A 25,094-nucleotide genomic window follows, 5' to 3' on the forward strand; every position below is an offset into this window, starting at 1 on the left:
AGGAGAATCACTTGAACCTGGGAGGCAGAGGTTGCAGTGAGCTGAGATCGTGCCATTGCACTCTAGCCTGGGCAACAAGAGTGAAACTCCGTCTCAAAAAAAAAAAAAAAAAAAAGAAAGAAAAAAAGAAACACTTTCCTTCAGCTACTATTTAGTACCCAATGATACAGTAAAGAAACACAGCAGGCCGGGCGTTTTGGCTCACGCCTGTAATCCTAGCACTTTGGGAGGCCAAGGTGGGCGGATTGCCTGAGCTCAGGAGTTCCAGACCAGCCTAGGCAACACGGCTATCTCAATTAAAATACAAAAACTTAGCCAGGCTTGGTGGTGTGCGCCTGTAGTCCCAGCTACTCAGGAGGCTGAGTCAGGAGAATTGCTTGAACCTGGGAGGCAGAGGTTGCAGTGAGCCAAGATCGCACCACTGCACTCCAGCCTGGGTGACAGAGCAAGACTCCTCCAAAAAAAAAAAAAAAAAAAAAAAAAAGGGAAAAGAAAAGAAACGCAGGATAAATGCTTCTTTCTCTTTTTTGGTTTTCATAATAATGAATTGAGGCCAGGGAGGGTGGTTCATGCCTGTAATCTCAGCACTTTGAGAGGCTGAGGCAGGCAGATCACTTGAGGTCACTAAAAATGCAAAAATTAGCTGGGCAGGGTGGCGCATGCCTGAAATCCTAGCTACTCGGGAGGTTGAAGCAGGAGAATTGCCTGAACCCAAGAGGCGGAGGTTGCAGTGAGCCGAGATTGCGCCACTGCACTCCAGCCCAGGTGACAAGAGAGAAACTCTGTCTCAGAAATAATAATAATAATGAATTGGTTTCCCCAGCATTCTGCCATGGTAGCTGATGAATTTAGATGCAGGGGTGTGTGTGTGTGTGTGTGATGTTTAATGCGTTTCAGTTCATTTAAGTTGCACCCTCAGTGATGCTCAAATGCCTCCATGTTGGGTGTGGAAGAGCCTCTTCCAGCTGGCTCCTGTGTCCTTTTGCTATGACCCAGTCATCTTTGATCATTTGCCTGTTGTCTGCCACCACGAGATGTTCCAAGCTCATCTTATTCATTTCCTGTCTGTCACCTTTAAGTCGCCATTTTCCAAGGAGCCCTCTTCTTTCCTTTTGGAATTTTGGTACTTTCCCAAATGGTATTTGGAAACCACAATCAGGTTGTTAGGAGTGCTTCCTGCTCCTGGTTGGCCATGTTTAAGATGTGTATACATTTTAAGCCATTCTATAGACATTGCTCAAGTGCCTTCAGGAAGATTATGCACCTGTGTATCTACCTACTGTAGAAGAGATCCCAAAGCCATGCTCATCCCATCCTGGAGAATCATTTATTTTGAACATAGACCATTGAACAGGTGAAAAATGGAAAAGTCACTTTTGTTTACATTTGCATTCCTTCAATAATGATAAAGTTACCATTTGTTCGCATATTTGTTGACCATCGGAATTGATTTTAGCACAGTGCCTGAAACATAGTAGGTGCTCAATAAATATTTGTTAATTGAATAAATTACTTGTATGTTCATATCATTTGTTCATTTAATATGGGGAGGGGTCATATTTTTCTTACTTAAAAGAGCTATTTTTTTTTTTTTTTTTTTTTTGAGGCGGAGTTTCGCTCTCTCCCCCAGGCTGGAGTGCAGTGGCCGGATCTCAGCTCACTGCAAGCTCCGCCTCCCGGGTTCACGCCATTCTCCTGCCTCGAGACTCCCGAGTAGCTGGGACTACAGGCGCCCGCCACCTCGCCCGGCTAGATTTTTGTATTTTTTAGTAGAGATGGGGTTTCACCGGGTTAGCCAGGATGGTCTTGATCTCCTGACCTTGTGATCCGCCCGTCTCGGCCTCCCAAAGTGCTGGGATTACAGGCTTGAGCCACCGCGCCCGGCCAAAAGAGCTATTTTTTGAAAGGATTACATGTGTATAAAGTTCCTAGCACCATGCCTGATGTATGTATTGCCATTTATGTCTCTGGTGACTGGCTTTTTTTTTTCTACTTTAAGAGAGAAGGGACCGGGTGCGGTGACTCACACCTGTAATCCCAGCACTTTGGGAGGCCAAGGTGGGCAGATTACCCAAGGTCAGGAGTTCAAGACCAGCCTGGCCAACATGGTAAAACCCTGTCTCTACTAAAAATTCAGAATTAGCCAGGGGTGGTGGCGTGCGCCTGTAATCCCACCTTCTCGGGAGGCTGAGGCAAGAGAATCGCTTGAACCTGGGAAGCGGAAGTTGCAGTGAGCCGAGATAACAGCACTGCACTCCAGCCTGGGTGACAGAGCAAGACTCTATCTTAAAAAAAAAAAAAAAAAAAAAAAAGGAAAAAGAATAATAAGGAGGCCAGGTGTGGTGTCTCATTCTTATAATCCCAGCATTTTGGGAGGGGCCAGTGGAAGGATCACTTGAGGCCAGAAGTTGAGACCAATCTGGGCAACATAGCAAGACACTATCTCCAAATTGGCCAGGTGTAGTGGCACACCTGTAGTCCCAGTAGTACTCAGGAGGCTGAGGAGGGAGGATCACTTGAGCCCAGGAGTTTGAAGCTGCTATAAGCTATGATCCTGTCTCTTGCACTCCAACCTGGGCAACAGAGTGAGACCCTGTCTCAAAAAAAAAAAAAAGAGAGAGAAAGAGATAAGGAATTTGGCCAGGCATGATGGCTTACATCTGTAATCCCAGCACTTTAGGAGGCTGAGGTAGGCAAATAACTTGAGCCCGGGAGTTCAAGACCAGCATGGGCAACACAGTAAAACCTCATCTCTACAAAAAATACAAAAATTAGCCAGACGTGCTGGTATGCACCTGTAGTCCCAGCAACTCAGGAGGCTGAGGCGGGAGGACTGCTTGAAACCAGAAGGCTGAGATTGCACCACTGCATTTCAGCCTGGGCAATAGACCTAGACCGTCTCAAAAAAAAAAAAAAAAAAAAAAAAAAAAAAAAGATGTGTATGTTCAGCTCTCCTTCTGCAAGAAGGACCTAGACTCACCACGTCTTGAGAAGAGAATGGCCACTTCATGGGGCGTAACTTTTTCATGCTGGTGGTAACCTGTGTTTGCAGCAGGCTGGGTTTATCTTCCTGTCTTCCATGCACTCCATCCAGGTCAGAGTCAGGGCCTTGTGTGGAATTCTGTTGGAAGCAGAAAGGACTGGAACTTGAATCTATGTTTACACTTTTGTGCAGAAAACACCAGAACAGCTTCCAATTCTGGAAGGGACATTTTTGGTTCAGTGAAGCCAAGACTTTCTGCTTTGATCATTCAACCTAAGCAGCGGGCTGAGACTGTTCAAGGACTCTTAGAGGTGGCCAAAGACGCCGGGCGCAGTGGCTCACGCCTGTAATCCCAGCACTTTGGGAGGCCGAGGTGGGCGGATCACGAGGTCAGGAGATCAAGACCATCCTGGCTAACACGGTGAAACCCCGTCTCTACTAAAAATACAAAAAAATTAGCCAGGCGTGGTGGCGGGCACCTGTAGTCCCAGCTACTCCAAGGCTGAGGCAGGACAATGGCGTGAACTGGGGGGGCGGAGCTTGCAGTGAGACGAGATCGCGTCACTGCACTCCAGCCTGGGCGGCAGAGCGAGACTCCGTCTCAAAAAAAAAAAAAAAAAAAAAGGTGGCCAAAGACTCAATCCCCTAAAGTGACTGGAACAGGACCCCAGTGGTCCTGAAGGCAACTGAAGGCAACGATAGACCTGTGCTTACTCCCAGAATGGAAGAGCCAGGCTCTGTTCTTTGAGGTAAGGGAGAGCTTCAAGAAGTCGCATTTGGGCCACATGTGGTGGCTCACACCAGTAATCCCAGCACTTTGGGAGGCTGAGCCAGGAAGATCACCTGAGGTCAAGAGTTCGAGACCAGCCAGCCGACATGGCGAAACCCCGTCTCTACTAAAAATACAAAAATTAGCCAAGAATGGTGACACACACCTGTAAAATTCCAGCTACTCTGGATGCTGAAGCACAAGAATTGTTTGGCCCAGGAGGCAGAGGTTGCAGTGAGCCAAGATTAAAACACTGTACTCCAGCCTGGGTAATGGAGTGAGACTGTCTAAAAAAAAAAAAAGTAGAAGAAGAAGTCATATTTGACCAGGCACAGTGGCTCACACCTGTAATCTCAGCACTTTAGGAGACCGAGACAGGAGGATCACTTGAGCCTGGGAGTTTAAGACCAGCCTGGGCAACATAGTGAGATCCCCATATCTACAAAAGTAAAAATAACAAAATTAGCTAGGCATGGTGATGAGCACCTGCAGTCCAAGTTACTAGGGAGGCTGAGCTGGGAAGATCGCTCGAGCCTGGACATCAAGGCTGCAGTGAGCTATGATTGCACCACTGAACTCCAGCCTGGGGAACAGAGCAAAACCCTGTCTCAAAAAAAAAAAAAGAAATTCCTCCTGCCTCAGCCTCCTGAGTGGCTGGGACTATAGTCATGTGCCACTATGCCTGGAACAGTATTTATTGATTCTGATTTGAACAAATAATATATTTATGTTTTGAACAAACAAAAAATATATATGACCCAATGGAAAAAATTGGGTATTGAATCCTGACTGGATATTTAGTTGTATTAAGGAATTCTTGTTAACTGCTTAGGTGTGATATGGAGTTGTCTCTTAGAGATACAATGTGAAGTATTCATGGGTGAAAGGATATGACAATGCCTTGGCTTTGATTTAAAAATCCATTGAGGGGAAAAGGTGGGTGGGGTACAGATGAGGCAAGTTTGCTGAGGCTTGGTAATAGGTACGGGGAGTTCATTATTCTACTTGCTGTGTTTTTGTGTGTTTGACATTTCCCATGATTACGAACTGAAATATATTTCCTGAGCACCTACTGTGTGCCAGGCACTGTTCCAGACACTGGAGATCACCAGGGAACAATACTGAAAAACTCCATGCATTCATGTAGCTTAGATGCTGGTGGGATCATAACCTTTTTTTTTTATTTTTTATTTTTGAGACAGGGTCTCACTCTACTATGCAGGGTGGAGTGCAGTGGTGCAATCCTGGCTCACTGCAACCTCCGCCTCTCAGGCTTAAGTGATTCTCCCACCTCAGCCTTTCCCAGTAGCTGGGACCACAGGCATGGGCCACCACGCTCAGCTAATTTTTTTATTTTTATTTTTTTTGAAAAGGGATCTCACTATATTCCCTAGGCTGGTCTCTAATTCCTGGCCTTCAGTGGTCCTCCTGCCTCAGCCTCCCAAAGTGCTGGGATTACAGTGTGAGCCACCATACCTGGCCAGGAACAAATTATCCTTTTATTACTGGGAAAGGCTGGGCATGTTTTGGGGGGTGTTCTTGTTGTTGTTGGTCGTATATGTGTGTGTTGTTTGCTTTTGTATATACATGAACTTTTCCCAGACGGATATACAAGAAACAAATAAGTGGCCGTGCGCGACGGCCCACGCCTGTAGTCCCAGCACTTTAGGAGGCCAAGGCAGGCAGAAAACCTGAGGTCAGGGGTTCAAGACCAGCCTGACCAACATGGTAAAACTTACTTCTCTACTAAAAATACAAAAATAAAACAAAAAAAAAACCAAAAAAAACAACATTAGCCGGGCATTGTGGTGCACGCCTGTAATCCCAGCTGCTCAGGAGGCTGAGGCAGGAGAATCGCTTGAACCCGGGAGGCAGAGGTTGCAGTGAGTCGAGATCGCGCCACTGCACTCCAGCCTGGGCAACAGAGTGGGACTCTTGTCTCACAAAAAAAAAAAAGAAAGAAAAAGAAACAACATAGAATAGTTCCCCTGGAAAGAAACCTAGAGTCCCCAGGGAGAGGAATACCGTTTATCCTCATGAATTTTAAACCATGTGACTTTATCATCTATTCAGCAACTGGGAGAATAAAAGCTAAAAATTTTGAAAAGCAAGTTCTAAAACATCAAGAATGGTTGAGTATGGGAAGGTCCAGGTGGAAACGGCAGTTGTTTCTGTGTCCGCCACAAGATGGCAGCAGAGCGGCACCGAAGCCAAGTTCTGGACCCAGAAGGCCGCCCAAGGGCAGGCCAGGTTCCCAACCACAACCCGCAACTCCTGTGGGCTTCCCACCCGCTATGTAAACCCTCCACCCATTCTCCACGCACAGAAACTGAGATAATAAATACGTATTGTTTTGAACTGTGTAGCCGGGCACTGTGGCTCACGCCTGTAATCCCAGCACTTTGGGAGGCTGAGGCTGGCGGATCACCTGAATTCAGGAATTCGAGACCAGCCTGGTCACCGTGGCAAAACCCCATCTCTACTAAAAATATAAAAATTAGCCGGGCGTGGTTGCAGGCGCCTGTAATCTCAGCTACCTGGGAGGCTGAGGCAGGAGAATCTCTTGAACCCGGGAGGCAGAGGTTGCAGTGAGCCGAGATCGTGCCACTGCACTCCAGCCTTGATGACAGAGCAAGACTCCGTCTCAAAAAAATAATAAACATTATATGTTATAGCATTCCAACAACAAAAAAATTAATATGTATTTATGTGTTTCTAAAATATAAGGTCTCTTTTTTTTTTTCTCTCTTGAGACACAGTTTCACTCTGTTACCCAGGCTGGAGTGAAACCTTGTCTTGAAAAAAAAAAAAAAAAAAAAAGGCATACATTTAAAAATATTTGTTTAGATCAAGATCAAAATAAGATCTCTGTATTGAGATCTGTTGGTATGTAAATTCTGTGTATTTATTTATTTATTTATTTGGCTCGATCTCAGCTCACTGCAATCACCGCCTCCCAGGTTCAAGCGATTCTCCTGCCTCAGCCTCCTGAGTAGTTAGGATTATAGGCAGCCACCACCACACCGGGCTAATATTTTTGTATTTTTAGTAGAGATGGGATTTCACCATGTTGGCCAGGCTGGTTTTGAACTCCTGACCTCAAGTGATCCGTCTGCCTCAGCTTCCCAAAGTGCTGGGATTACAGGCGTGAGTCACCACGCCCGGCGGTTCTGTGTTCTTTAAACCATGTATGTCGGTGCTTTTTTGTTCTAGAAGCTAAGTCTTCATGTAAACCGATACAGAGGAGCAGAGATGACATCCCCCAGCTGGCCCTTTATACTGAGTTTGAGCTCATTTGTCCCGCAAATTGACAAAACCATTCCTAAATGAGACCCGTGCTATGGCAGCAGCAGTTTTTTTTGTTTTGTTTAGAGACAGGGACTCGCTCTGTTGCTCAGGCTGGGATTACAGGCGTGAGCCGCTGTGCCAGCTGCTTCACTGCTTTTGACATGGAGATATTATTCCAGACTTCCTGGCACCTTGGAGTTTAATCCAGGAACTTTGTCCAGGCTGTAACCAAAGACTTTGTGTTGAGATAAGAGACATTTTATTACTCTCTTGAGTTGGAGCAATTAACTAGATAATGATTACAGCTGTATACACGGAGACTAGAGAAGAGGCAGGTGCAGTGAGCCAGAAGCGAGAAGATGATGGTGGGCAGGACCCGGGGAAGGTGCTGGGGAGGAGGAGAAGTGGGTGGAATGAGACCTGGGATTCCTTCCCAGGAACTGGGATTGGAGGGATGGTAGGGAGCAGTGCTAAAGTTCCAGGCAGTTGCCATGCCAGACCCTATCCACAAGTGGCAAACTCAAATGCCTACAGACCAGGCAAGAAATAGGAATAAGTGAAATAGATAGAAGACAGTAGGGGTTGGTGGGGACTTTGGTGAAGTAGAAATGCATGACCCTCTGTCAAGTAGCTTTTGTTGTATTAAAAAACGGCCATGTGCGGTGTCCTCACCCCTGTAATTCCCAGCACTTTGGAAGGCCGAGGTGGGTGGATCACTGGAGGCCAGGAGTTTGAGACCAGCCTGACCAACATAGTGAAACCCCATCTCTATTAATAATACAAAAATTAGCCAGGCATGATGGCACATGCCTGTAATCCCAGCTGCTCGGGAGGCCGAGGCAGGAGAATTGCTTGAACCTGGGAGGTGGAGGTTGCAGTGAGCCAAGGCCGCACCACTGCACTCCAGCCTGGGAAACAGAGTGAAACTTTCAAAAACAAACAAAAAAACAAAAAACAGGCCGGGCACGGTGGCTCACGCCTGTAATCCCTGCACTATGGGAGGCTGAGGCGGGTAGATCACCTGAGGTCAGGAGTTCGAGACCAATCTGGCCAACATGATGAAACCCTGTCTCTACTAAAAATACAAAAAAAAATAGCCAGGCGTGGTGGCAGGCGCCTGTAATCCCAGTTACTCAAGAGGCCTGAGGCAGGAGAATCACTTGAATCCGGGAGGCAGAGGTTGCAGTGAGCTGAGATTGTACCACTGCACTCCAGCCTGGGCAACAAGAGCGAAACTCCATCTCAACAACAATAACAACAAAAACACCCAAAACAGTGCCTTAAAATAATAAGCATCATGGCCAGGCAAGGTGACGCTCTCCTGTAATCCCAGCACTTTCGGAGGCTGAGGTAGGCAGATCACTTGAGCTCAAGAGTTCGAGATCAGCCTGGGCAACATGGCGAAATCCCATCTCTATAAAAAAACACAAAAGTTAGCCAGGTGTGGTGGCCCAAGCCTGTGATCCCAGCTACTTGGAAGGCTGAGGTGGAAGGGTCACTTGAGCCCGGGAGGTGGAGGTTACAGTGAGCTAAGATTGCACCACTGCACTCCAGCCTGGACGGCAGGGCGAGACCTTGTCTCGAAAAAATGAATAAATGAATAAAAATAAAGTGTTGGGATTACAGGCGTGAGCCACTGCGCCCGGCCCCCGTGGTATTAACTTTGTGTTAGAGAATCTGTGGATACTTGGTATTTTAAGAATCTGTAATATTTAAGGCAAACTGGCCTATTCAAATGACAGGTCAATCTTATAATTCCATTGTAAAATGTGGAATTCAGTTGGTGACTAAGTCTTACTTAAAATCTGTTTATGTACAGTTTATGAATTTTTGATTCATAAGTTATTTAAGAATTGAAGAGTCATCTGTTCATCTGGTAAGTTGGCCTACTTGGAGCTTTTTAATTTTTTCTGAGACAGACTCTCACTCTGTCACCCAAGCTAGAATGTAGTGGTGCAATCTTGGATCACTGCAGCCTCTGCCTCTTGTTTTCAAACGATTTTTGTGCCTCAGCCTCTCAAGTAGCTGGGATTACAGGCGCCCATGACTACACCTGGCTAATTTTAGTATTTTTAGTAGAGACAGGGTTTTCTCATGTTGACCAGGCTGGTCTTGAACTCCCAGCCTCAAGTGATCCACCTGCCTTGGCCTCCCAAAGTGCTAGGATTACAGGCGTGAGCCACCACGCCCGGCCCTACTTGTGGCTCTTAAATGGAAAAACCTAACATTAAATTTACAAGCATAGTTTGAAAGTGTTAAAGGAATTTAATAGTTATAAAACCCCTCTTTAAAAGAGACTGTGGCTGGAAGTGGTGGTTTGGGCCTGTAATCCCAGCACTTTCGAAGGCCAAGGCAGGCGGATCACCTGCGGTTGGGAGTTTGAGACCAGCCTGGCCAACATGGTGTAAACCTGTCTCTACTAAAAAATACATAAATTAGCCGGGTGTGGTAGCAGGTGCCTGTAATCCCAGCTACTTTGGAGGCTGAGGTACAAAAATTGCCTAAACCTGGGAGGCAGAAGGTTTCAGTGAGCCAAGGTCTCACCACTGCACTCCAAAGTGTGCAACAGAGCAAGACTCTGTCTAAAATAAATAAATAAATAAGACAGATTGTTAAAAACCTTTTAGAAGCTGGGTGTAGTGGCTCACACTTCTAATTCCACCACTTTGGGAGATAGAGGTGGGAACATTACTTGGAGGAACTGGAGACCACCCTGGGCAACACTGCAAGATGCTGCCTCAAAAACAAACAAACATTGTCTATTGGCTGGGTGCGGTGGCTCACGCATGTAATCTCAGCACTTTGAGAGGTCGAGGCTAGCGGATTTCTCATGCTCAGGAGTTCGAGACCAGCCTGGACAACATGGTGAAACCCAGCCTCTACAAAAAACACAAAAATTAGTTGGGCATGGTGGTGTGCACCTGTAAGTCCCAACCACTCAGGAGGCTGAGGCAGGAGGATTGCTGAACCCAGGAGGTCGAGGCTGCAGTGAGCTATGATCACACCACTGCACTCCAGCCTGTGCAACAGAGCAAAACCCTGTCTGGAAAAAAAAAAAAAAGAAGAAAAAAGAAAACCTTTTAGACTAGGCCAGGATCTTTCCTGGTTGCTAAAACCATTAGGACAACTGTGCCGCACCCCGCTGCCTGCCAGAATTAGAGAGCTATAAATAGATACGATGTGTTTCTTAGGGTAACATAGAATACCGTTTCACCCCCAAAGATTTCAGCTTATGTTTCCTAAAAACAAGGTCATTTAACGTCTCAACAAATCTCTGAGAAAGATCCTGCCTTAGCCCTCACATGACAGATACGGAAACAGGCTCGGAGGTGCAATCTCTGGCTGTATAGACAGAACAGGGAGTTGGAACTCGGCCTTATGCCTTTCCTTCCTCACTCTCACATACCAGCGGGCAGGGAGAGATCCGGGGAGGAGTTGCACTTGCCGCCCCCCCCCCCGGAAATCTCCAAAAATCTGCAAAAACGGATTCCCCGGTACCGCTTTCCGCTCCTGTCCCAACAGAAATTCCGAGACCGAAAGGGATGTGCGTTGCGGCCCGGGGTGAGGGTCTGGACCGCTTTCTCCTCGGTGGACAAATCGAGGAGCAGGACTCCCCCCACCCCAGCCCCAGCCCCGCCGCGTCCCCAGCTGTCACGCTGCGCGCAGCGGGCGGGGTCTGGGGTTCCTGGACAGGAGAGGGCCATGCGTGTCCTTGGGCGGAGAGGGGAGGTGACTCCGGCGGAAGAGGACGAGGCAGAATGCAGGCCCTGCGGGTGAGGCCCCCACGGGTTGGGCCGGGGCCCCCCACCCAGAAAACCCCGCCCTAATACGCGACTCTCCAAGTACCCCCGCATCTGGGGCCTTGGAACGTGAGCCCCCTTCAGGGCCTGGGACTCCCCGCTAAACAACCTGGGTCCCCTCCCCCAAAATCCACTCTTCGGAGACAACTGGGGACCCCCACTCCGGCCCAAAGCCCCGGGTTTGAACTTAACATCTCGGGAACCCTCAACACCGGAAACATCCTGGCCTCACCCAGGGCTTCTCAGGCAGCCTGGACGCTCCCGGGACCTCCATTCCGGTCCCCACGTTCCCGGGACCTGGTTTCCTCCCTTAATCCAGGAAACCCTCCCCCGACAAAAATCTCAGGACTTAGACCCCCCAGAACAAAGTCCTTCTGGGTCCTCTCCCTTCCAGGACCCTCTAGCCAGCCCGGTCACCTCCAGGTCAGACTCTAGGGCGAGTCCCCTCCCCACCCAGGCTGGCAGTTCGCGGGTAATAGAATCCAAGTTATTACCCTCCTCACCTTTGGGACGGTCGCTAGGGATGGGGCTGTCCCCACGTCCAGGCCTCAGAGAGCAGGGTCCCCCTTCAGGACACCCCTCCAGGTGCCTCCAATACCCGCCCACCTCCCACCCCGCAGGTCTCCCGGGTACTGATCCGCTCCTTCAGCTCCACCGCCCGGAACCGCTTCCGGAACCGAGTGCCTGAGAAACAGAAGCTCTTCCAGGTGGGCGGGGCGGGGCTGGGGGTAGGGGCTTCCGACGCGCGGAGCAGGGCTCAGGCGGGGCGCCCTCAAAGGAGCTGCCGGCACCCTTCTCATCAGACACCCCCACATCCAGGAGGACAATGACATCCCGTTGTACCTGAAGGGCGGCTTCGTTGACAACATCCTATACCGAGTGACAATGGCGCTGTGTCTGGGAGGTGAGCGCAGGGCACAACCTGGCCGGAGCTGCTGGGGAGGCGAGGCTGAACCCCAGGGTAGGAGGCGGCTGGTTTCTGGCCAGGACTGACCAGGATCTGGGTTGGGGGTTGGCGTTTAGGAAGGGGGTGGAGTACTGAGCTGGAGGGAGGGGAGTAATAGGGCCTGGGCTCGTGTCCCAGGATGGGGGCTGGGCTAGTAGTGGGGCTGAGGCCCAGGGAGGAGTTGGGGAGGAAGCTCCCAGCCTGATCTAGATCAACGCCAGGGGCCTTTACAATAGGAGTCCAATCTGGGAAGGGAGCTGGAGCCCAAACTAGAGCTGGGGTCCAGGCTGGGAACTCAGGAGTCTGAAGAAGGCCTTAAAAGCCCGGGATGTCCAGGGAGGGGATTAGGTCTCATTCTGTCTCCCGCGCTTCTCCTTTCTAGGCTCTGCCTACAGCGTGTACTGCCTTGGCTGGGCCTCCTTCCCCAGGAATTAAGACCAGGAAGCCTGGGGGGCCTGAGGGACTTGAACAAGTGTCAATAAACGCTGGCCTCTGTGTGTGTGTGTATGTGTGTGTCCACCCCTTCCCACCAAGCCCATACTCCCGCCAGCCAGCAATCTCTGCCTCGTGGACTGCCCACTACTCCCAGCCCTCAGTGCCTCACGCTGGACCACGGCTACTCCTAGGATGTCGCTACCTCTGGGCCCTCTGCTGAGTACCCCAAACAGCACCCATAGGCTGCCCCTCGGGACCCAGGGACATGGGGTGGTGTCCTCAAGTGGGAAGGAAGACACTGACCATGGTCCATGACACAACAGAGGCAGAGGCCAAGTGTGGATGGAGAAGCTGCAAGAGGGGCAAACATGGCCTTGGGAGACAGGGCCAGGAGTGGTATTAAGGCCTCCCTCCAGCCTGGACTCTGGAAGCAGAAGCAGAGATCACGGGGCCTTCTGGGTCCTGTCTCAGCCTCCACAGCTCAGGATGAGAAAAAAAATGCAGATGAGACAAAGACAAGGAGATCCACAGATCCAACCCTGGGGATGAATCTGCGACCTCCCCAGTTCCCCAGGACCCAGAGCCCAAGCTCCTCCCTCCTCTCTCAGATCAGATCAGGAGGCAGATCGCATAGAGATCAGCAACTGGGGTGCGTTTATTTCCTCCTGGGCCTGGCAGTCTGGGAGCAGAATATAGACAAAGGCACTAGGGCGCCTGGGTCTGGCACGGTCTAGAGCTTGGCCGCCTGGGTGACAACTATGAAGGGTGTGCCAGGGCGTGCAGGGACTGGAGTCATCCTCCCAGAACTGAGAGAGGGCCCTCTGGGCATGGAAGCATCACAAATGCTAGGCTTGGCACAGATACAGGGGAGAGGTTACGGAGCGGGTGTGTGCAGGGCCTGGTGGGAGTGGGGAGACCCTTGGACAGAGCTTGTTAGAGTGTTCTAGAGCCAAGGGAAACTCCAGGCAGGCATATTGGGCCCTGGATGTTGAGAAGCTGGGTAACAAGTGCTGGGAGAACAAAAGCTGTGGGTCAGCAGGCCCCACAAAGATGTGACTGCAGACAGGATGGGCCCTGGGAGAGAACGAGGCTCCAGGTGACTCCTATAGCGAGGCGGTGAGGGGGTGGGTCTGGGGCTCCAGTTCAGGAATACATAGTCAGCTGCAGCCACTGGGGAGAGGAGGGTGAAGAGTGAGGACAGGGAACCCCAGAGCACCAGCCCCTCTGCCCTCACCCAGGGACTGCTGGCAAAATAGGAGGGAGGGGACTGCAGCTCAGAGCTGGTATGAAGGGCCAAGGGGTAGGGTCCCCCCAGGCACCTGTACCCCAAGATGGGGGTTCTTACCTCCTGGATGTTCACCTGGATTTGTCCAGTGCCATCTTTGTCAAGAGATTTGAAGGCACCTGGAGGAGATGGGGAGGTTTAGGGGTAGGGAAGGAAGGAGACTGGTTTTTAGCATAATAACATTACACAAATATATGGGATGACAATAATAGCAGCTGGTACTTCACTGAGTATTTACTGTGTGCCCAGCTGTGGGGAAAAGGGAGATCAGCCTGTTACTGTGTGTATATAGAAAGAAGTAGACATAAGAGACTCCATTTTGTTCTGTATTTGAGATGCTGTTAATCTGTGACCCTACCCCCAACCCTGTCCTTGCAAGAGACATGTGCTGTGGTGACTCAAGGTTTAACGGATTTTGGGCTGTGCAGGGTGTGCTTTGTTAAACGAGTGCCTAAAGGCAGCTTGCTGGTTAAAAGTCATCACTATTCTCTTAATCTCAAGTACCCAGGGACACGTACACTGCGGAAGGTCGCAGGGACCTCTGCCTAGGAAAGCCAGGTATTGTCCAAGGTTTCTCCCCAAGTGATAGTCTGAAATATGGCCTTGTGGGAAGGGAAAGACCTGATCGTCCCCCAGCCGGACACCCGTGAAGGGACTGTGCTGAGGAGGACTAGTGTAAAAGGAAAGAAGGTCTCTTGGCAGTTGAGATAGAGAAAAGCATCTGTCTCCTGCCCGTCCCTGGGCAATGGAACATCTCGGTGTAAAACCCGATTGTATGTTCTATTTACTGAGAATGGAGAAAACCTCCTTAGGGCTGAAGGTGGGAAGTGCTAGCGGCAATGCTGCTCTTATGCACTAAAAAGGTTTATGGAGATGTTTGCATATGCATATCAAGGCACAGCACTTTTCCTTAAACTTACACGTCACAGAAATCTTTATTCATATGTCTCACTGCTGACCTCCCTATATGATCCTATTATCCTGCCACTTCCCCTTTTCTCAGATGGTAAAGATAATGATCAATAAATACGAGGGAACTCAGAGACGCCCCGGCGCAGGTCCTCTGGATGCTGAGCGCCAGTCCCCTGGGCCCACTTTTTCCTTCTCTATACTTTGTCTCTGTGTCTTATTTCTTTTCTCAAGTCTCTCGTTCCACCTAACGAGAAACGCCCACAGGTGTGGAGGGGCAGGCTACCCCTTCAGCCAGCTCAGTGTAAAGTGCTTTCCAGGTATTAGCTCATTTAATCCAACTCTGTGAGATAAGTGTCATTTTAAAATGAAGCACAGGCTGGGCATGGTGGTTCACACCTGTAATCCCAACACTTTGGAAGGCTGAGATGGGAGGATCACTTGAGCCCAGGAGTTCGAGACCAATCTGGGCAACAGACACCTCATCTGTTTTTTTAAAAAACTAAAAATTGGCTAGGCGCGGTGGCTCAAGCCTGTAATCCCAGCACTTTGGGAGGCCGAGATGGGCGGATCACGAGGTCAGGAGATAAGACCATCCTGGCTAACACGGTGAAACCCCGTCTCTACTAAAAAATACAAAATATTAGCCGGGCGTGGTGGCGGGCGCCTGTAGTCCCAGCTACTCGGGAGGCTGAGGGAGGAGAATGGCGTGAACCCGGGAGTCGGAGCTTGCAGTGAGCTGAGAGCTGGTCACTGCACTCCAGCCTGGGCCACAGAGCGAGACTCCGTCTCAAAAAAAAAAAAAAAAAAAAAAACAAACTAAAAATTAAGAAAAGGAAAAGAAAAAATAAATGAGGCAGAGAAGGGAGGGGCCATGCCCCAGGTCACACAGCAAGAAAGTGAAGAAATGAGGATTGGAATCCAAGCTGTTACCCTCCTCAATAATGGCCTCTGTGTACTGATATCACCTCTGCCCAGCCCCAGCCTCCTACTGACATCTATGCTCCATCCTCTCCAGTTCCAAGCCTAACAGGCTACTAGAGGGAGGCTCTGCACTCTCTACTTCCTGCCCCTAGAGTCTACAGGTAGGTCCCCACATCTGTCCTGAAACTTGACTCCATGTTCCCCACCCACAGGGAATCTAGACACAATGACTACACTATCATCGCTCAGTTACCACCACCCTCAGGTGTCCACACCCACAGCGTCCTGCACTCCCTGGCTGCCTTTTGTTGTTTTTTTTTTTGAGACAGAGTCCCACTGTGTTGCCCAGGCTGGAGTGCAGTGGCACAATCTTGGCTCACTGCAACCTCTACCTCCCAGGTTCAAGTGATTCTCCTGCCTCAGCCTCCTGAGTAGCTGGGACTACAGGCGTGCACCACCACACCCAGCTAATTTTTTTGTATTTTTAGTAGAGACGGGGTTTCACTATCTTGGCCAGGCTGGCCTCAAACTCCTGACATCAGGTGATCTGCCCGCCTTGGCCTCCCAAAGTGCTGGGATTACAGGAGTGAGCCACGATGTCCGGCCTTTTTTTTTTTTTTTGAAACAATGTCTCTGTGGCCCAGGCTGGAGTCCAGTGGCAAGATCATAGCTCACTGCAGCCTCACCCTCCCGGGCTCAGGTGATCCTCCCACCTCAGCCTCCCAAGCAACTGAGACCACAGGCATGTGCCACCACGCCCGGCTATTTTTATTTTATTTTATTTTTTTTGTAGAGATGGGGTCCTACTATGTTGCCTGGGCTGGTCTCAAACAATCCTCCCGACTATCAGCCTTCTTGCTGGTAGATCTAGTGTCTATTTTTTTTTTTTTTTTTTTTGTAGAGATGAGGTCCTACTATGTTGCCTGGGCTGGTCTCAAACGATCCTCCTGACTATCAGCCTTCTTGCTGGTAGATCCAGTGGCTATTTCCTGGCCCCTCTTATGTGACTTTTGGCCTCATCTCCCCTTTCTGTCCACTTTCTCCACCTCCCTGCTATCTCACATACCTGCTTCTTTTCCTCTGTCACTCTTCATGCATTGTCCTGGCCATGGGATCTTTTTCTTTTTTTTCTTTTTTGAGATGGAGTCTCGCTCTTGTCACCCAGGCTGGAGGCTGGAGTGCAATGGCATGATCTCTGCTCACTGCAACCTCTGCTTCCTGGGTTCCAAGCAATTCTCCCTCCCTAAGCTTCCTGAGTAGCTGGGATTACAGGCATGCCCCCACGCCCGGCTAATTTTGGTGTTCTTAGTAGATATGGGGTTTCACCATGTTGGCCAGGCTGGTCTTGAACTCCTGACCTCAGGTGATACTCCTGCCTCGGCCTCCCAAAGTGCTGGGATTATAGGCATGAGCCACTGCGCCCGGCCTGGAGGCCGAGGGATCTTTTTTTTTTTTTTTGAGACGGAGTCTCGCTCTGTCGCCCAGGCTGGAGTGCAGTGGTGCAATCTCAGCTCACTGCAAACTCCACCTCCCAAGTTCACGCCATTCTCCTGCCTCAGCCTCCCCAGTAGCTAGGACTACAGTTGCCCACCACCACACCCGGCTAATTTTTTTGTATTTTTAGTAGAGACGGGGTTTCACTGTGTTAGCCAGGATGGTCTTGAACTCCTGACCTCATGATCCGCCCACCTCGGCCTCCCAAAGTGCTGGGATTATAGGCATGAGCCACCGTGCCCGGTAAGGCCAAGGGATCTTTCTAAAGCCAAATCTGACCCTGTCCTTCCCTCTGCCTAGAACCTGCCATGGCTCCCCAATGTCCCTGGTAGAGTCCGAGCACCTCCAAATTTTGCACCCACAATCCTGCATGACCTAATCATGCCCACTGCTCCTAACTTCTCTTACTTAGCTCAGATCTCAGACAGATCCAAGTTCAAATTCCGGCTTTGCAACTTCCTAGCTGGGTGACTATGAGCAAGAAATTTTGCCTCCTTGAACCCTAAGTTCTTCCTCCGTAAAATAAGGACAGTAATTCCTACTTCTCAGCCATGTCTTCAGCATTCAGTACACTAACACTCAGAAGGCCACATGCAATGGCTCATGCCTATAATACCAAGGCTTTGGGAGGCTGAGGTGGGAGGACTGCTGGAGCTCAGGAGTTCAAGACAAGCCTGGGCAACATAGCAAGACCCTGTCTCTACAAAAAATTAGCCAGGCATGGCGGTGTGTGCCTGTACTCCCAGGTATTCGGTAAGCTGAGGCAGGAGGCCTGCTGGAGCCTAGGAGTTGAGGCTGCAGTGAGCTGTGATGGTGCCACTGCACTCCAGCCTGGGCAACAAGAGCAAGACTTTGTCAAAAAGGAAAAAAAAAAGAAAGAAGAGAGAAAGGAAAGGAAAGGAGAGGAGAGGAGAGAAAGGAAGAGAAAAGAAGAGGAAGGCAGGAAGGCAGGCAGGCAGAAAGAAAAGAAAACACAAGAGAAAAGAAAAGAGAAAAGAAAGAAAAGAAAGCAAACTAAAAGTACCAGAAGCCCCATCTTCTTTCCCCTTTTGGCCTTTGCACAGGCTGTTCCCTCCGCCTGCAACAGTATTCCCTACCTTCTTACTAATCATCCCTCAGGTCCCAATGTTCCCTCTCCAGTGAGCCCTCCCTGACCCCTTGGGCTGCATCAGGTGCCTCCTGGATTGGATTTGCCCTCTAGGCTTCCCCAAGCACAATCTGAGCACACTCTGCTCACTCTTTCCCTCACCAGAGCCCTAGACCCTCAGCCTGTGCTGCCCCCATCACAACTCATCACTCTGCCCTGAGCTTCCCCTCTCAGCCATCACCAGTCTGAACTGTCACCGTCTTGGGGACTCGTCTCTCCTCCACTAGACTGTGCGCTCCATGAGGGCAGAAACTGGGGCTGATTCAGTCACCCCTGTGCCCCTTGCATCGCCCACCTCGAAGTCAGGATTAGAGGAGACTTTGACCCATAGAGGTCATAGGAATCCCCACCCAGGAAGACAGCTGGGGCGTCACTCACGGAACATGGCGTCCAGCCTGACCAAGCAGCTGATGAAGTTGTCAAAATCCATGTTCCCACTTTCATCTGAGTAGCGTCGGATGATCATGTTATAGAGATGCTCATTCAGGTGGAACCCTGAGATGGATTTAGTCCTTCAGGTGTGGGGGCCACATGGCCCAACCCACTCCCATGCCCAGGAGTCAGGCCCAAACCAGCTGAGTAAAGGTTTTCTCACCCATCCCACTCCCAGCCCCACCATGTCCCTGCCAGCCATACCTGCCGCCTCAAAGGCCCCTGGGAGTTCGCTACTGCAAATTGTCCCTGATCGGTCAGTGTCAAACTGTTTGTATATGGCCTGTGGGGACAGAGAGATCGGGTCCAAGTGAGCATTGTGGAGCATGGTATCTCCGTGGCTTGGGGGTCTGGGTGCCAAGGATTTCAGAGATTGCTACACACCTGCCACCTTTTGATGTTGTTCCACAAGTACTTGAATTCCTCAAAGCCCAGCTTGCCTGTGGTATCGCTCTGGTGGGAGGGTGTTAAGAAGAGTGACAGCTACACCCAGATGCACGCATCACATGCACTGTGGACACGATGGTGATACAGCAAGCAGGGGAGCCAGAGCTGAAACTCCAGCTCCCGCTTGGTCCTAGTCGTATCACCTGGTGTGCAGTTTTATTTTTCATTTTATCCATACATATCGTCACTTATATTTCTAAATAAGGATTCTCTTTAAACATAACTAGGCCGGGCTCATATGTGGTGGCTCATGCCTGTAATCCCAGCACTTTGGGAAGCCAAGGTGGGTGGATCACAAGGTCAGGAGATTGAGACCATCCTGGCTAACACAGTGAAACCCCGTCTCTACTAAAAATACAAAAAATTAGCCGGGTGAGGTGGCGGGCGCCTGTAGTCCCAGCTACTCGGGAGGCTGAGGCAGGAGAATGGCATGAGCTCAGGAGGCAGAGCTTGCAGTGAGCTGAGATCACGCCACTGCACTCCAACCTGGGTGACAGAAGGAACATAACCATGAGGAATTATATTCAACTACTCTAAAGTACACATTCCTTGCCTGAAGAGTTGTTAATTGCTCATTCAGAAAATTCTTGATAGGCCAGGCGTGGTGGCTCCTGCCTGTAATCCCAGCACTTTGGGAGGCCGAAGCAGGTGGTTCACTTGAGGTCAGGAGTTCAAGACCAGCCTGGCCAACATGATGAAATCCTGTCTCTACTAAAAATACAAAAATTGGCCAGGTGTAGTGGCACACACCTGTAATCCCAGCTATTTGGGAGGCCGAGGGAGGAGAATTGCTCAAACGTAGGAGGCGGAGCTTGCAGTGAGCTGAGATGGTACCACTGCACTTCAGCCTGGGAAACAGAGCAAGACTCTGTCTCAAAAAAAAAAAAAAAGAAAGAAAAGAAAATTATGGGCCGGGCGCAGTGGCTCAAGCCTGTAATCCCAGCACTTTGGGAGGCCGAGACGGGCGGATCACGAGGTCAGGAGATCGAGACCATCCTGGCTAACACGGTGAAACCCCGTCTCTACTGAAAAAATACAAAAAACTAGCCAGGCGAGGTGGCGGGCGCCTGTAGTCCCAGCTACTCGGGAGCCTGAGGCAGGAGAATGGCGTAAACCCGGGAGGCAGAGCTTGCAGTGAGCTGAGATCCGGCCACTGCACTCCAGCCTGGGCGACAGAGCCAGACTCCGTCTCAAAAAAAAAAAAAAAAAAAAAAAATTATGGACAGTAACTCAATTTCATAAATGTTAGGACATGTGAAAAACAAGTGTGTGGCCAGGCATGGTGGCTCATGCCTATAATCCCAGCACTTTGGGAAGCCAAGGCAGGTGGATTGTTGAGCTCAGGAACATCACTTTCTCACTAAATCTTCGGGACACCAGTTCTACCAGGACTATTTCTAGAGAAAGAAACATATTCAAAGCTGAAAACTCTACCCAATATCATAGTTAAGAGCTAATGTGTACAGACCACATACTATGCGTTATGCACAATGCTAAACCTTTTGTATGTAGCTCCAATTCAGTATCACCATTATCACTCACCCATTTTACAGACAGAGAAACTGAGGCACAGAGAGGTTCAATAACCTGGTTAAGAGGTAAAGTTGGGATTGCTTCGCTCTATGCAATATGTCTGTGATTACATGACATGTATATATGTGTGTGTCTGTACTGCCCTATGTGTTAAATGTGCATAAGGGCAGGCGCAGTGTCTCAAGCCTGTAATCCCAACACTTTGGGAGGCCAAGGCGGGAGGATTGCTTGAGGTCAGGAGTTTGAGACTTGCCAGGTCAATATAGTGAAAGTTTGTCTCCTTATAAACTATTTTTTAAAACAAAAATAAATAAAAATATGCATGCATCAAAGGTCAGCTGATGGCTGGCCCATATACAGATATATGTGTGTTCCTGAGCACACTGCCTCATACACTTTCACGCATGTGGGTGTGCTCTTAGGTGTTTGTGTGTGTACATGTGCATGTGGCTGTTATAAATTTAGGTTCCCAAGCCCAAAAGACCTGAGTCCACAGACTGGAGTGATGAAACCTCTGCTCGCTGCAACCTCCACCTCCCGGGTTTAAGCTATTCTCCTGCCTCAGCCTCCCAAGTAGCTGAGACTATAGCTGCACACCACCACGCCTGGCTAATTTTTGTATTTTTTAATAGAGTTGGGGTTTCACCATGTTGGCCAGGCTGGTCTCGAACTCCTGACCTCAGGTGATCTGCCCACCTCGGCCTCCCAAAGTGTTGGGATTACAGGCATGAGCCACCACGCCTGACCTTTATCTATAACTTGAGACAAATGACTGCTTCTTTCAGGAAACTGAGCCTCAGTTTCCTCATCTGTAAAATGGAGTATAATAATTGTGCCTGTCCAACAGGGTGGTTGTGAAGGTTCGGTCACTTTATATAATTAAAGTGCCAGCTGTAACAGCTGGCATTGTTATGATTTACTACCACATGTCTGTAGGTGAGTGTGCTCTGATGAATGCATTTCCACATCTGTGGATATGAAGGCTACACACTGGCTTTCCAAACATACTCTCAAAAAACTCCCTGTGCACCCAGGGCCTCTCCCACACTGCTCCCAAGGATACATCCATCACGGCCACCATGCTGCGACACGTGTCAATGCCAAAACCATCAGTCTTCAGATCAGGGTCTGTGGGCAACAGGTTGAAAGTCAGAGGCCAGAGGTCAAAGCCACTCAGGCCCCTCTGCCTCTAAACCTACCCTATTCCTTGAGCCCGGTCACTTACGTCGTGTCACAACCTTATTGAGAATGTTCATGAGTTCTGTGGCGCTGACCTCCATGTCCTGCAGGCGGAAGTTAGGGGCAGGTCAGGCGTGACTGAAGGGTCTGAGAATGTCATGGAGAATGGGAACACTGGGATTGTCACGGTCAAGGGTGTGTGTGCAAGGGCAGCCACAAGGGAAGGGATGGAAGGGTTAGGACGGGGTCAGGGAACCCCAGGTTACTTACATCTCCAGCCAGCTGGGCAAAGAGTCTCCGGAACTGCCGGACCTCCTCACTCTCGTTGGCCTCAATGTTGGAGTAATGTGTGCGTGGGGGCTGCAGAGGTAGGAGAGCTCAGAGCAGGGGGAGGGGAACCCGGCCAGGACGGCTCCCCACACCAAGGCACCCTGGGTGGGAAAGTCAGAGTGGGCTGGGCAGCTTGATAAGAAAAAGAATGAGAGGTGGTAGTGAATGGGTGCGCGTATGTGGGGCATGGCTAAGACCCATGGCGAAGCTGCGTACATGGCACGGGAGGAACTGGCAGAGGAATTTCACAAGAAGGGGAGGAAGGTGGGACTTCTCTACAGGAACAGGAATGGGACCTCGAAAAGGCCTTGGCAGGAGAAGGGGGTCTGGTTGCAGAGTGGGCTTACCGGGGGCTCCGGGTTGTATTGCGCAGCCGCCTCGCTGCGAAGAGATAAGGGGGAGGGGTTAGTGTCGGGGGCGGAGCCTCCAACGGGCAGCACTACAGAACCATCAGCCCCAACGCTCCAGACGTCAGCCGCTATCTTCCTTACTTGGTTGCTGTGCCCTTTATCTGTTCTTGTCCTCATCTGTCCCAATCCACACGGCCCTGGTCGTGCCCCTCTTCTCCTTTCCTCAGGCCAACCCCACCCTTCAGGAAACCCAGAGATCCGTCCCCTGGGAGGCTCCCCTCCTGCCAGGCACACCTACCCAGTGGCAGATTCCAGTCATCTCGGCCACCCTCAACCTAAAAGTCCCACACAGAATCAAAAACCCCCGCCCCTTGGAGGGCTCACTTCATAGAGGCTCTGCCCCAGCTTCCCAAGGTCTTATCCTCCTTAGGTGCCATCTGCCCAAGACTCTACTCCATGGCCCCCTTCCTAAACACCTGTCTTCCCAACATCCTACCCCAGCCATTGGTCCCCGTCCCTTCAAGGGATCACTGCTCAGTGGCCATGACTAATTAGGCCAACCTGCCCTACCCCTACCAGGGCATTTTTCTCCATTAATCCAGCCAGTTCCCAGCAAGCCCAGCCCATTCTGGGCCATTTCCTCTATCCCATTAGGTCTTGCTTTCTCCTGGGCTCACCTCCTCATTAACCCACCTAAAGCCTCTGACCACACTCATAAGTCAAGCCCCGACCGTAAAATGTCACTCAGACGCATTGGCTCCGCCCCTTTAACGTTCATCTCCAGGTTAGCCAATGCAGGCCGGGCCCAGACCCATAAGCCCCACCCTCCAAAATTCCACATCGGTCTCAGGACCACATTGTCCTGGTCCCACACAATCAGACTACTCCCATATCAAGCCCCCCTCCCAAGGACTGATATCCGCCTCATTGGGGTCCACCCCCTTATAACAGGACTCTCAAACTAGGCCACCCCGGCCTAATTCAGGTACCCAGGTTAGCCTCCAGGTTAATTCTATTATTGTTAGACCACGCCCCTCCAGGACCACGCCCCCCTGAGGCACCTCCCATTCATATTTCCAGGCCCCGCCCCTCCGATAGTAGCCGCCTTACCTGATGGCGCTGATGACTCCGCCTAGGATGCGCATGGCAGTTCCACCGCCACCGCCGCCTCCGCCACCGCCTCCACCACCGCCGCCGCCGCCCCCGGCCCCGCTGATCAGTCCTCCAAGCACATTCCCCAGGCCCCCACCCAGGCCCCCGCCTCCCCCGCCGCCGCCGCCGCCGCCCTTCAAGAACGAGTTAACCAGGAACATGGCTGCGACTCACTGCTGGGGGGAAAAAAGGGGACCAGTGGGTGCTTCGCCCCTGAGCCCACACCCTCCCCTCAAACACGCATTTCCGGCAGCTGGACATGGGAGGAAGGATCTGAGGCCTCCGGATGGGGGTCTGAGTTTGCGAGGGCGGGTTGTCCTCGCAAGGTTTGCAACCTCCTCGGGTCTAAAAGGCACCCGTGGGCTTGAGGGAGCCTGGACTGGGTGCACGCGTTAACGGGAGGGTGTAGGTCTGGCGGGGGTTCTCTTGGTGGGGACCCCAAGTTGGCGTAAGGCGTGCCCGACGCGTCTGGGCGCTAGAATGTGAGATCCAGAGCCCAGACTGAATGTAAACGTCCTTGGCGGGTCATGGGCGCGGAGCAAACATCCACCGCCTAAAGGGCCCCAGGGCGGGGTTTAGGAAATCCTAAATGTGGGCTTGAGAATTCAGGTATTCCCAGCGGCAGGATTCCAGTGTCACCTCTGTCTTTGTGGGCTCGGGTCTAAGATCGTGGCTGTGAGCCCTGGGTTCCCGGATAATGGGGTCCCTCGCTGGAACTTGGGGCACAGATCTACAATCGCGGTTCAAGACACCCCAAGGAAGAATTCACAGGGTATCTCTGAAACCTATGGGCCTGTATTTTGGATCATGAGACAGAGGGTGGAGAAGTACGGGACGTCCCCGGGACGTCATGAAAGGGGGTCGAACAGGTCTGAGGGTTCATTCGACCATGGATCTGGGGGGCTCCTGAGGCCGAGACTTCACGGTTCGCCAGGTCTGGGGGCCGCCAAAGCCGGAATTGCGGGGTGCGGAGGGGGTACGGGCTGGGCGCTTACCACCTCACGCGTCCGGAGGTCTGGGAGTCCGTTCCGCTGCCGCTCCCGGGCCTCCCGCAGCGTCCGGCTCCGGCGGGCGGGGCCGGTGACTCAGGCCGCAACTCTCGGGTCTGACACTGCACCGCGGCCCGGCTGTCTCCCGCGCGGTCCTAGAGCCGAAGCGGACATTGCGCATGCGCACCCCACACCGCCCTGCTAGCGGGACCCGGATTTGGGCCCCGCCCTACACGTTTCCAGCGCCGGACGTCTTAACCCTGCCCTGACTCGGTATTCTGGGGTCTTCCCGACACCCCTCAGGTCTGGGTGCAGGCGCCGGGTGATGAGAACTCGGAGGACACCCACAACCCCCCCCAGTGTCGTAGTGTGACAGCCCCTAGGGCCTGCCAATATCCTTCCAGGGTGGCAGTTTTCAGTCCGCTCACTAAGGGACTCCGCACGGGCCCTTTCCAGGTGTTGTCGCGACAAACACCTCCTGGAGGCCTGTAGTATGCTTTGGCTCACACGCAGGAAGACAATCGCCCGTGTCTGTGGCGAGGACTGAGGCTGGAGTGCCTTTCCCAGTGCCTGCAGCAGCCCGGATGGCAGTCAAACCGCAGGCAGCGCAGGCGCCGCCTCCCAGGCGAACCTTACCACGTCCCGCCCCAGTCAGGGGCCACCCGAATCATTCCTTCCTGGACTGGCCCAAAGGGTGTCCTC

The 25,094-nt window shown here is 51.2% G+C and overlaps 2 protein-coding genes and 1 long non-coding RNA gene across 4 annotated transcripts in view; 1 reads left to right on the top strand and 2 right to left on the bottom strand.

The window, feature by feature from the left end:
- LOC140711870 (uncharacterized) overlaps positions 1-11,454 on the bottom strand; it is a 46,924-nt gene extending 35,470 nt beyond the window's left edge. The window contains exons 1-2 of the long non-coding RNA XR_012093189.1: positions 11,344-11,454; positions 2,981-3,121 (exon numbers count right to left, since the gene is read on the bottom strand). This is a non-coding gene — a long non-coding RNA (uncharacterized lncRNA). The remainder of the gene's footprint in view (positions 1-2,980; positions 3,122-11,343) is intronic.
- On the top strand, positions 10,574-12,283 carry COX7A1 (cytochrome c oxidase subunit 7A1). Its single transcript, XM_007996484.3, has 4 exons — positions 10,574-10,813; positions 11,461-11,547; positions 11,660-11,744; positions 12,169-12,283. Exons 1-4 carry the CDS (start codon positions 10,583-10,585, stop codon positions 12,219-12,221), a joined length of 456 nt encoding a protein of 151 aa, XP_007994675.2. The 5' UTR covers positions 10,574-10,582; the 3' UTR covers positions 12,222-12,283.
- Positions 12,284-12,852: 569 nt separating this feature from the next.
- On the bottom strand, positions 12,853-24,525 carry CAPNS1 (calpain small subunit 1). Of its 2 annotated transcripts, none has more exons than XM_007996473.3 (11): positions 24,399-24,525; positions 23,362-23,579; positions 22,249-22,282; positions 21,842-21,931; positions 21,618-21,675; positions 21,456-21,520; positions 18,797-18,865; positions 18,617-18,695; positions 18,359-18,475; positions 13,567-13,625; positions 12,853-13,391 (listed from the first exon to the last, which is right to left on the bottom strand). In XM_007996473.3, exons 2-11 carry the CDS (start codon positions 23,562-23,564, stop codon positions 13,365-13,367), a joined length of 801 nt encoding a protein of 266 aa, XP_007994664.1. In that variant the 5' UTR covers positions 23,565-23,579; positions 24,399-24,525; the 3' UTR covers positions 12,853-13,364. The 2 variants fall into 2 exon arrangements, with proteins under 2 accessions (XP_007994664.1, XP_007994665.1); XM_007996474.3 differs by having other exon boundaries at positions 23,362-23,576; positions 24,399-24,520.
- Positions 24,526-25,094: the final 569 nt, after the last annotated feature.

This window comes from Chlorocebus sabaeus, chromosome 6 (assembly GCF_047675955.1).
Source record: "Chlorocebus sabaeus isolate Y175 chromosome 6, mChlSab1.0.hap1, whole genome shotgun sequence".
Lineage (NCBI taxonomy): Eukaryota > Metazoa > Chordata > Mammalia > Primates > Cercopithecidae > Chlorocebus > Chlorocebus sabaeus.

What these genes read in the sequence shown, in the direction of transcription:
- CAPNS1 (XM_007996473.3), bottom strand. Translation starts at nt 23,564, where the DNA reads ATGTTCCTGGTTAACTCGTTCTTGAAGGGCGGCGGCGGCGGCGGCGGG. An exon ending in CAATAAGGTTGTGACACGAC is followed by an intron (nt 21,521 to 21,617) that starts GTAAGTGACCGG and finishes TGTTGCCCACAG; the next exon opens with ACCCTGATCTGAAGACTGAT. An exon ending in GCATGGTGGCCGTGATGGAT is followed by an intron (nt 18,866 to 21,455) that starts GTATCCTTGGGA and finishes CCCTCCCACCAG; the next exon opens with AGCGATACCACAGGCAAGCT.
- COX7A1 (XM_007996484.3), top strand. Translation starts at nt 10,583, where the DNA reads ATGTGCGTTGCGGCCCGGGGTGAGGGTCTGGACCGCTTTCTCCTCGGT. An exon ending in AGAAACAGAAGCTCTTCCAG is followed by an intron (nt 11,548 to 11,659) that starts GTGGGCGGGGCG and finishes CCCCACATCCAG; the next exon opens with GAGGACAATGACATCCCGTT. An exon ending in AATGGCGCTGTGTCTGGGAG is followed by an intron (nt 11,745 to 12,168) that starts GTGAGCGCAGGG and finishes TCTCCTTTCTAG; the next exon opens with GCTCTGCCTACAGCGTGTAC.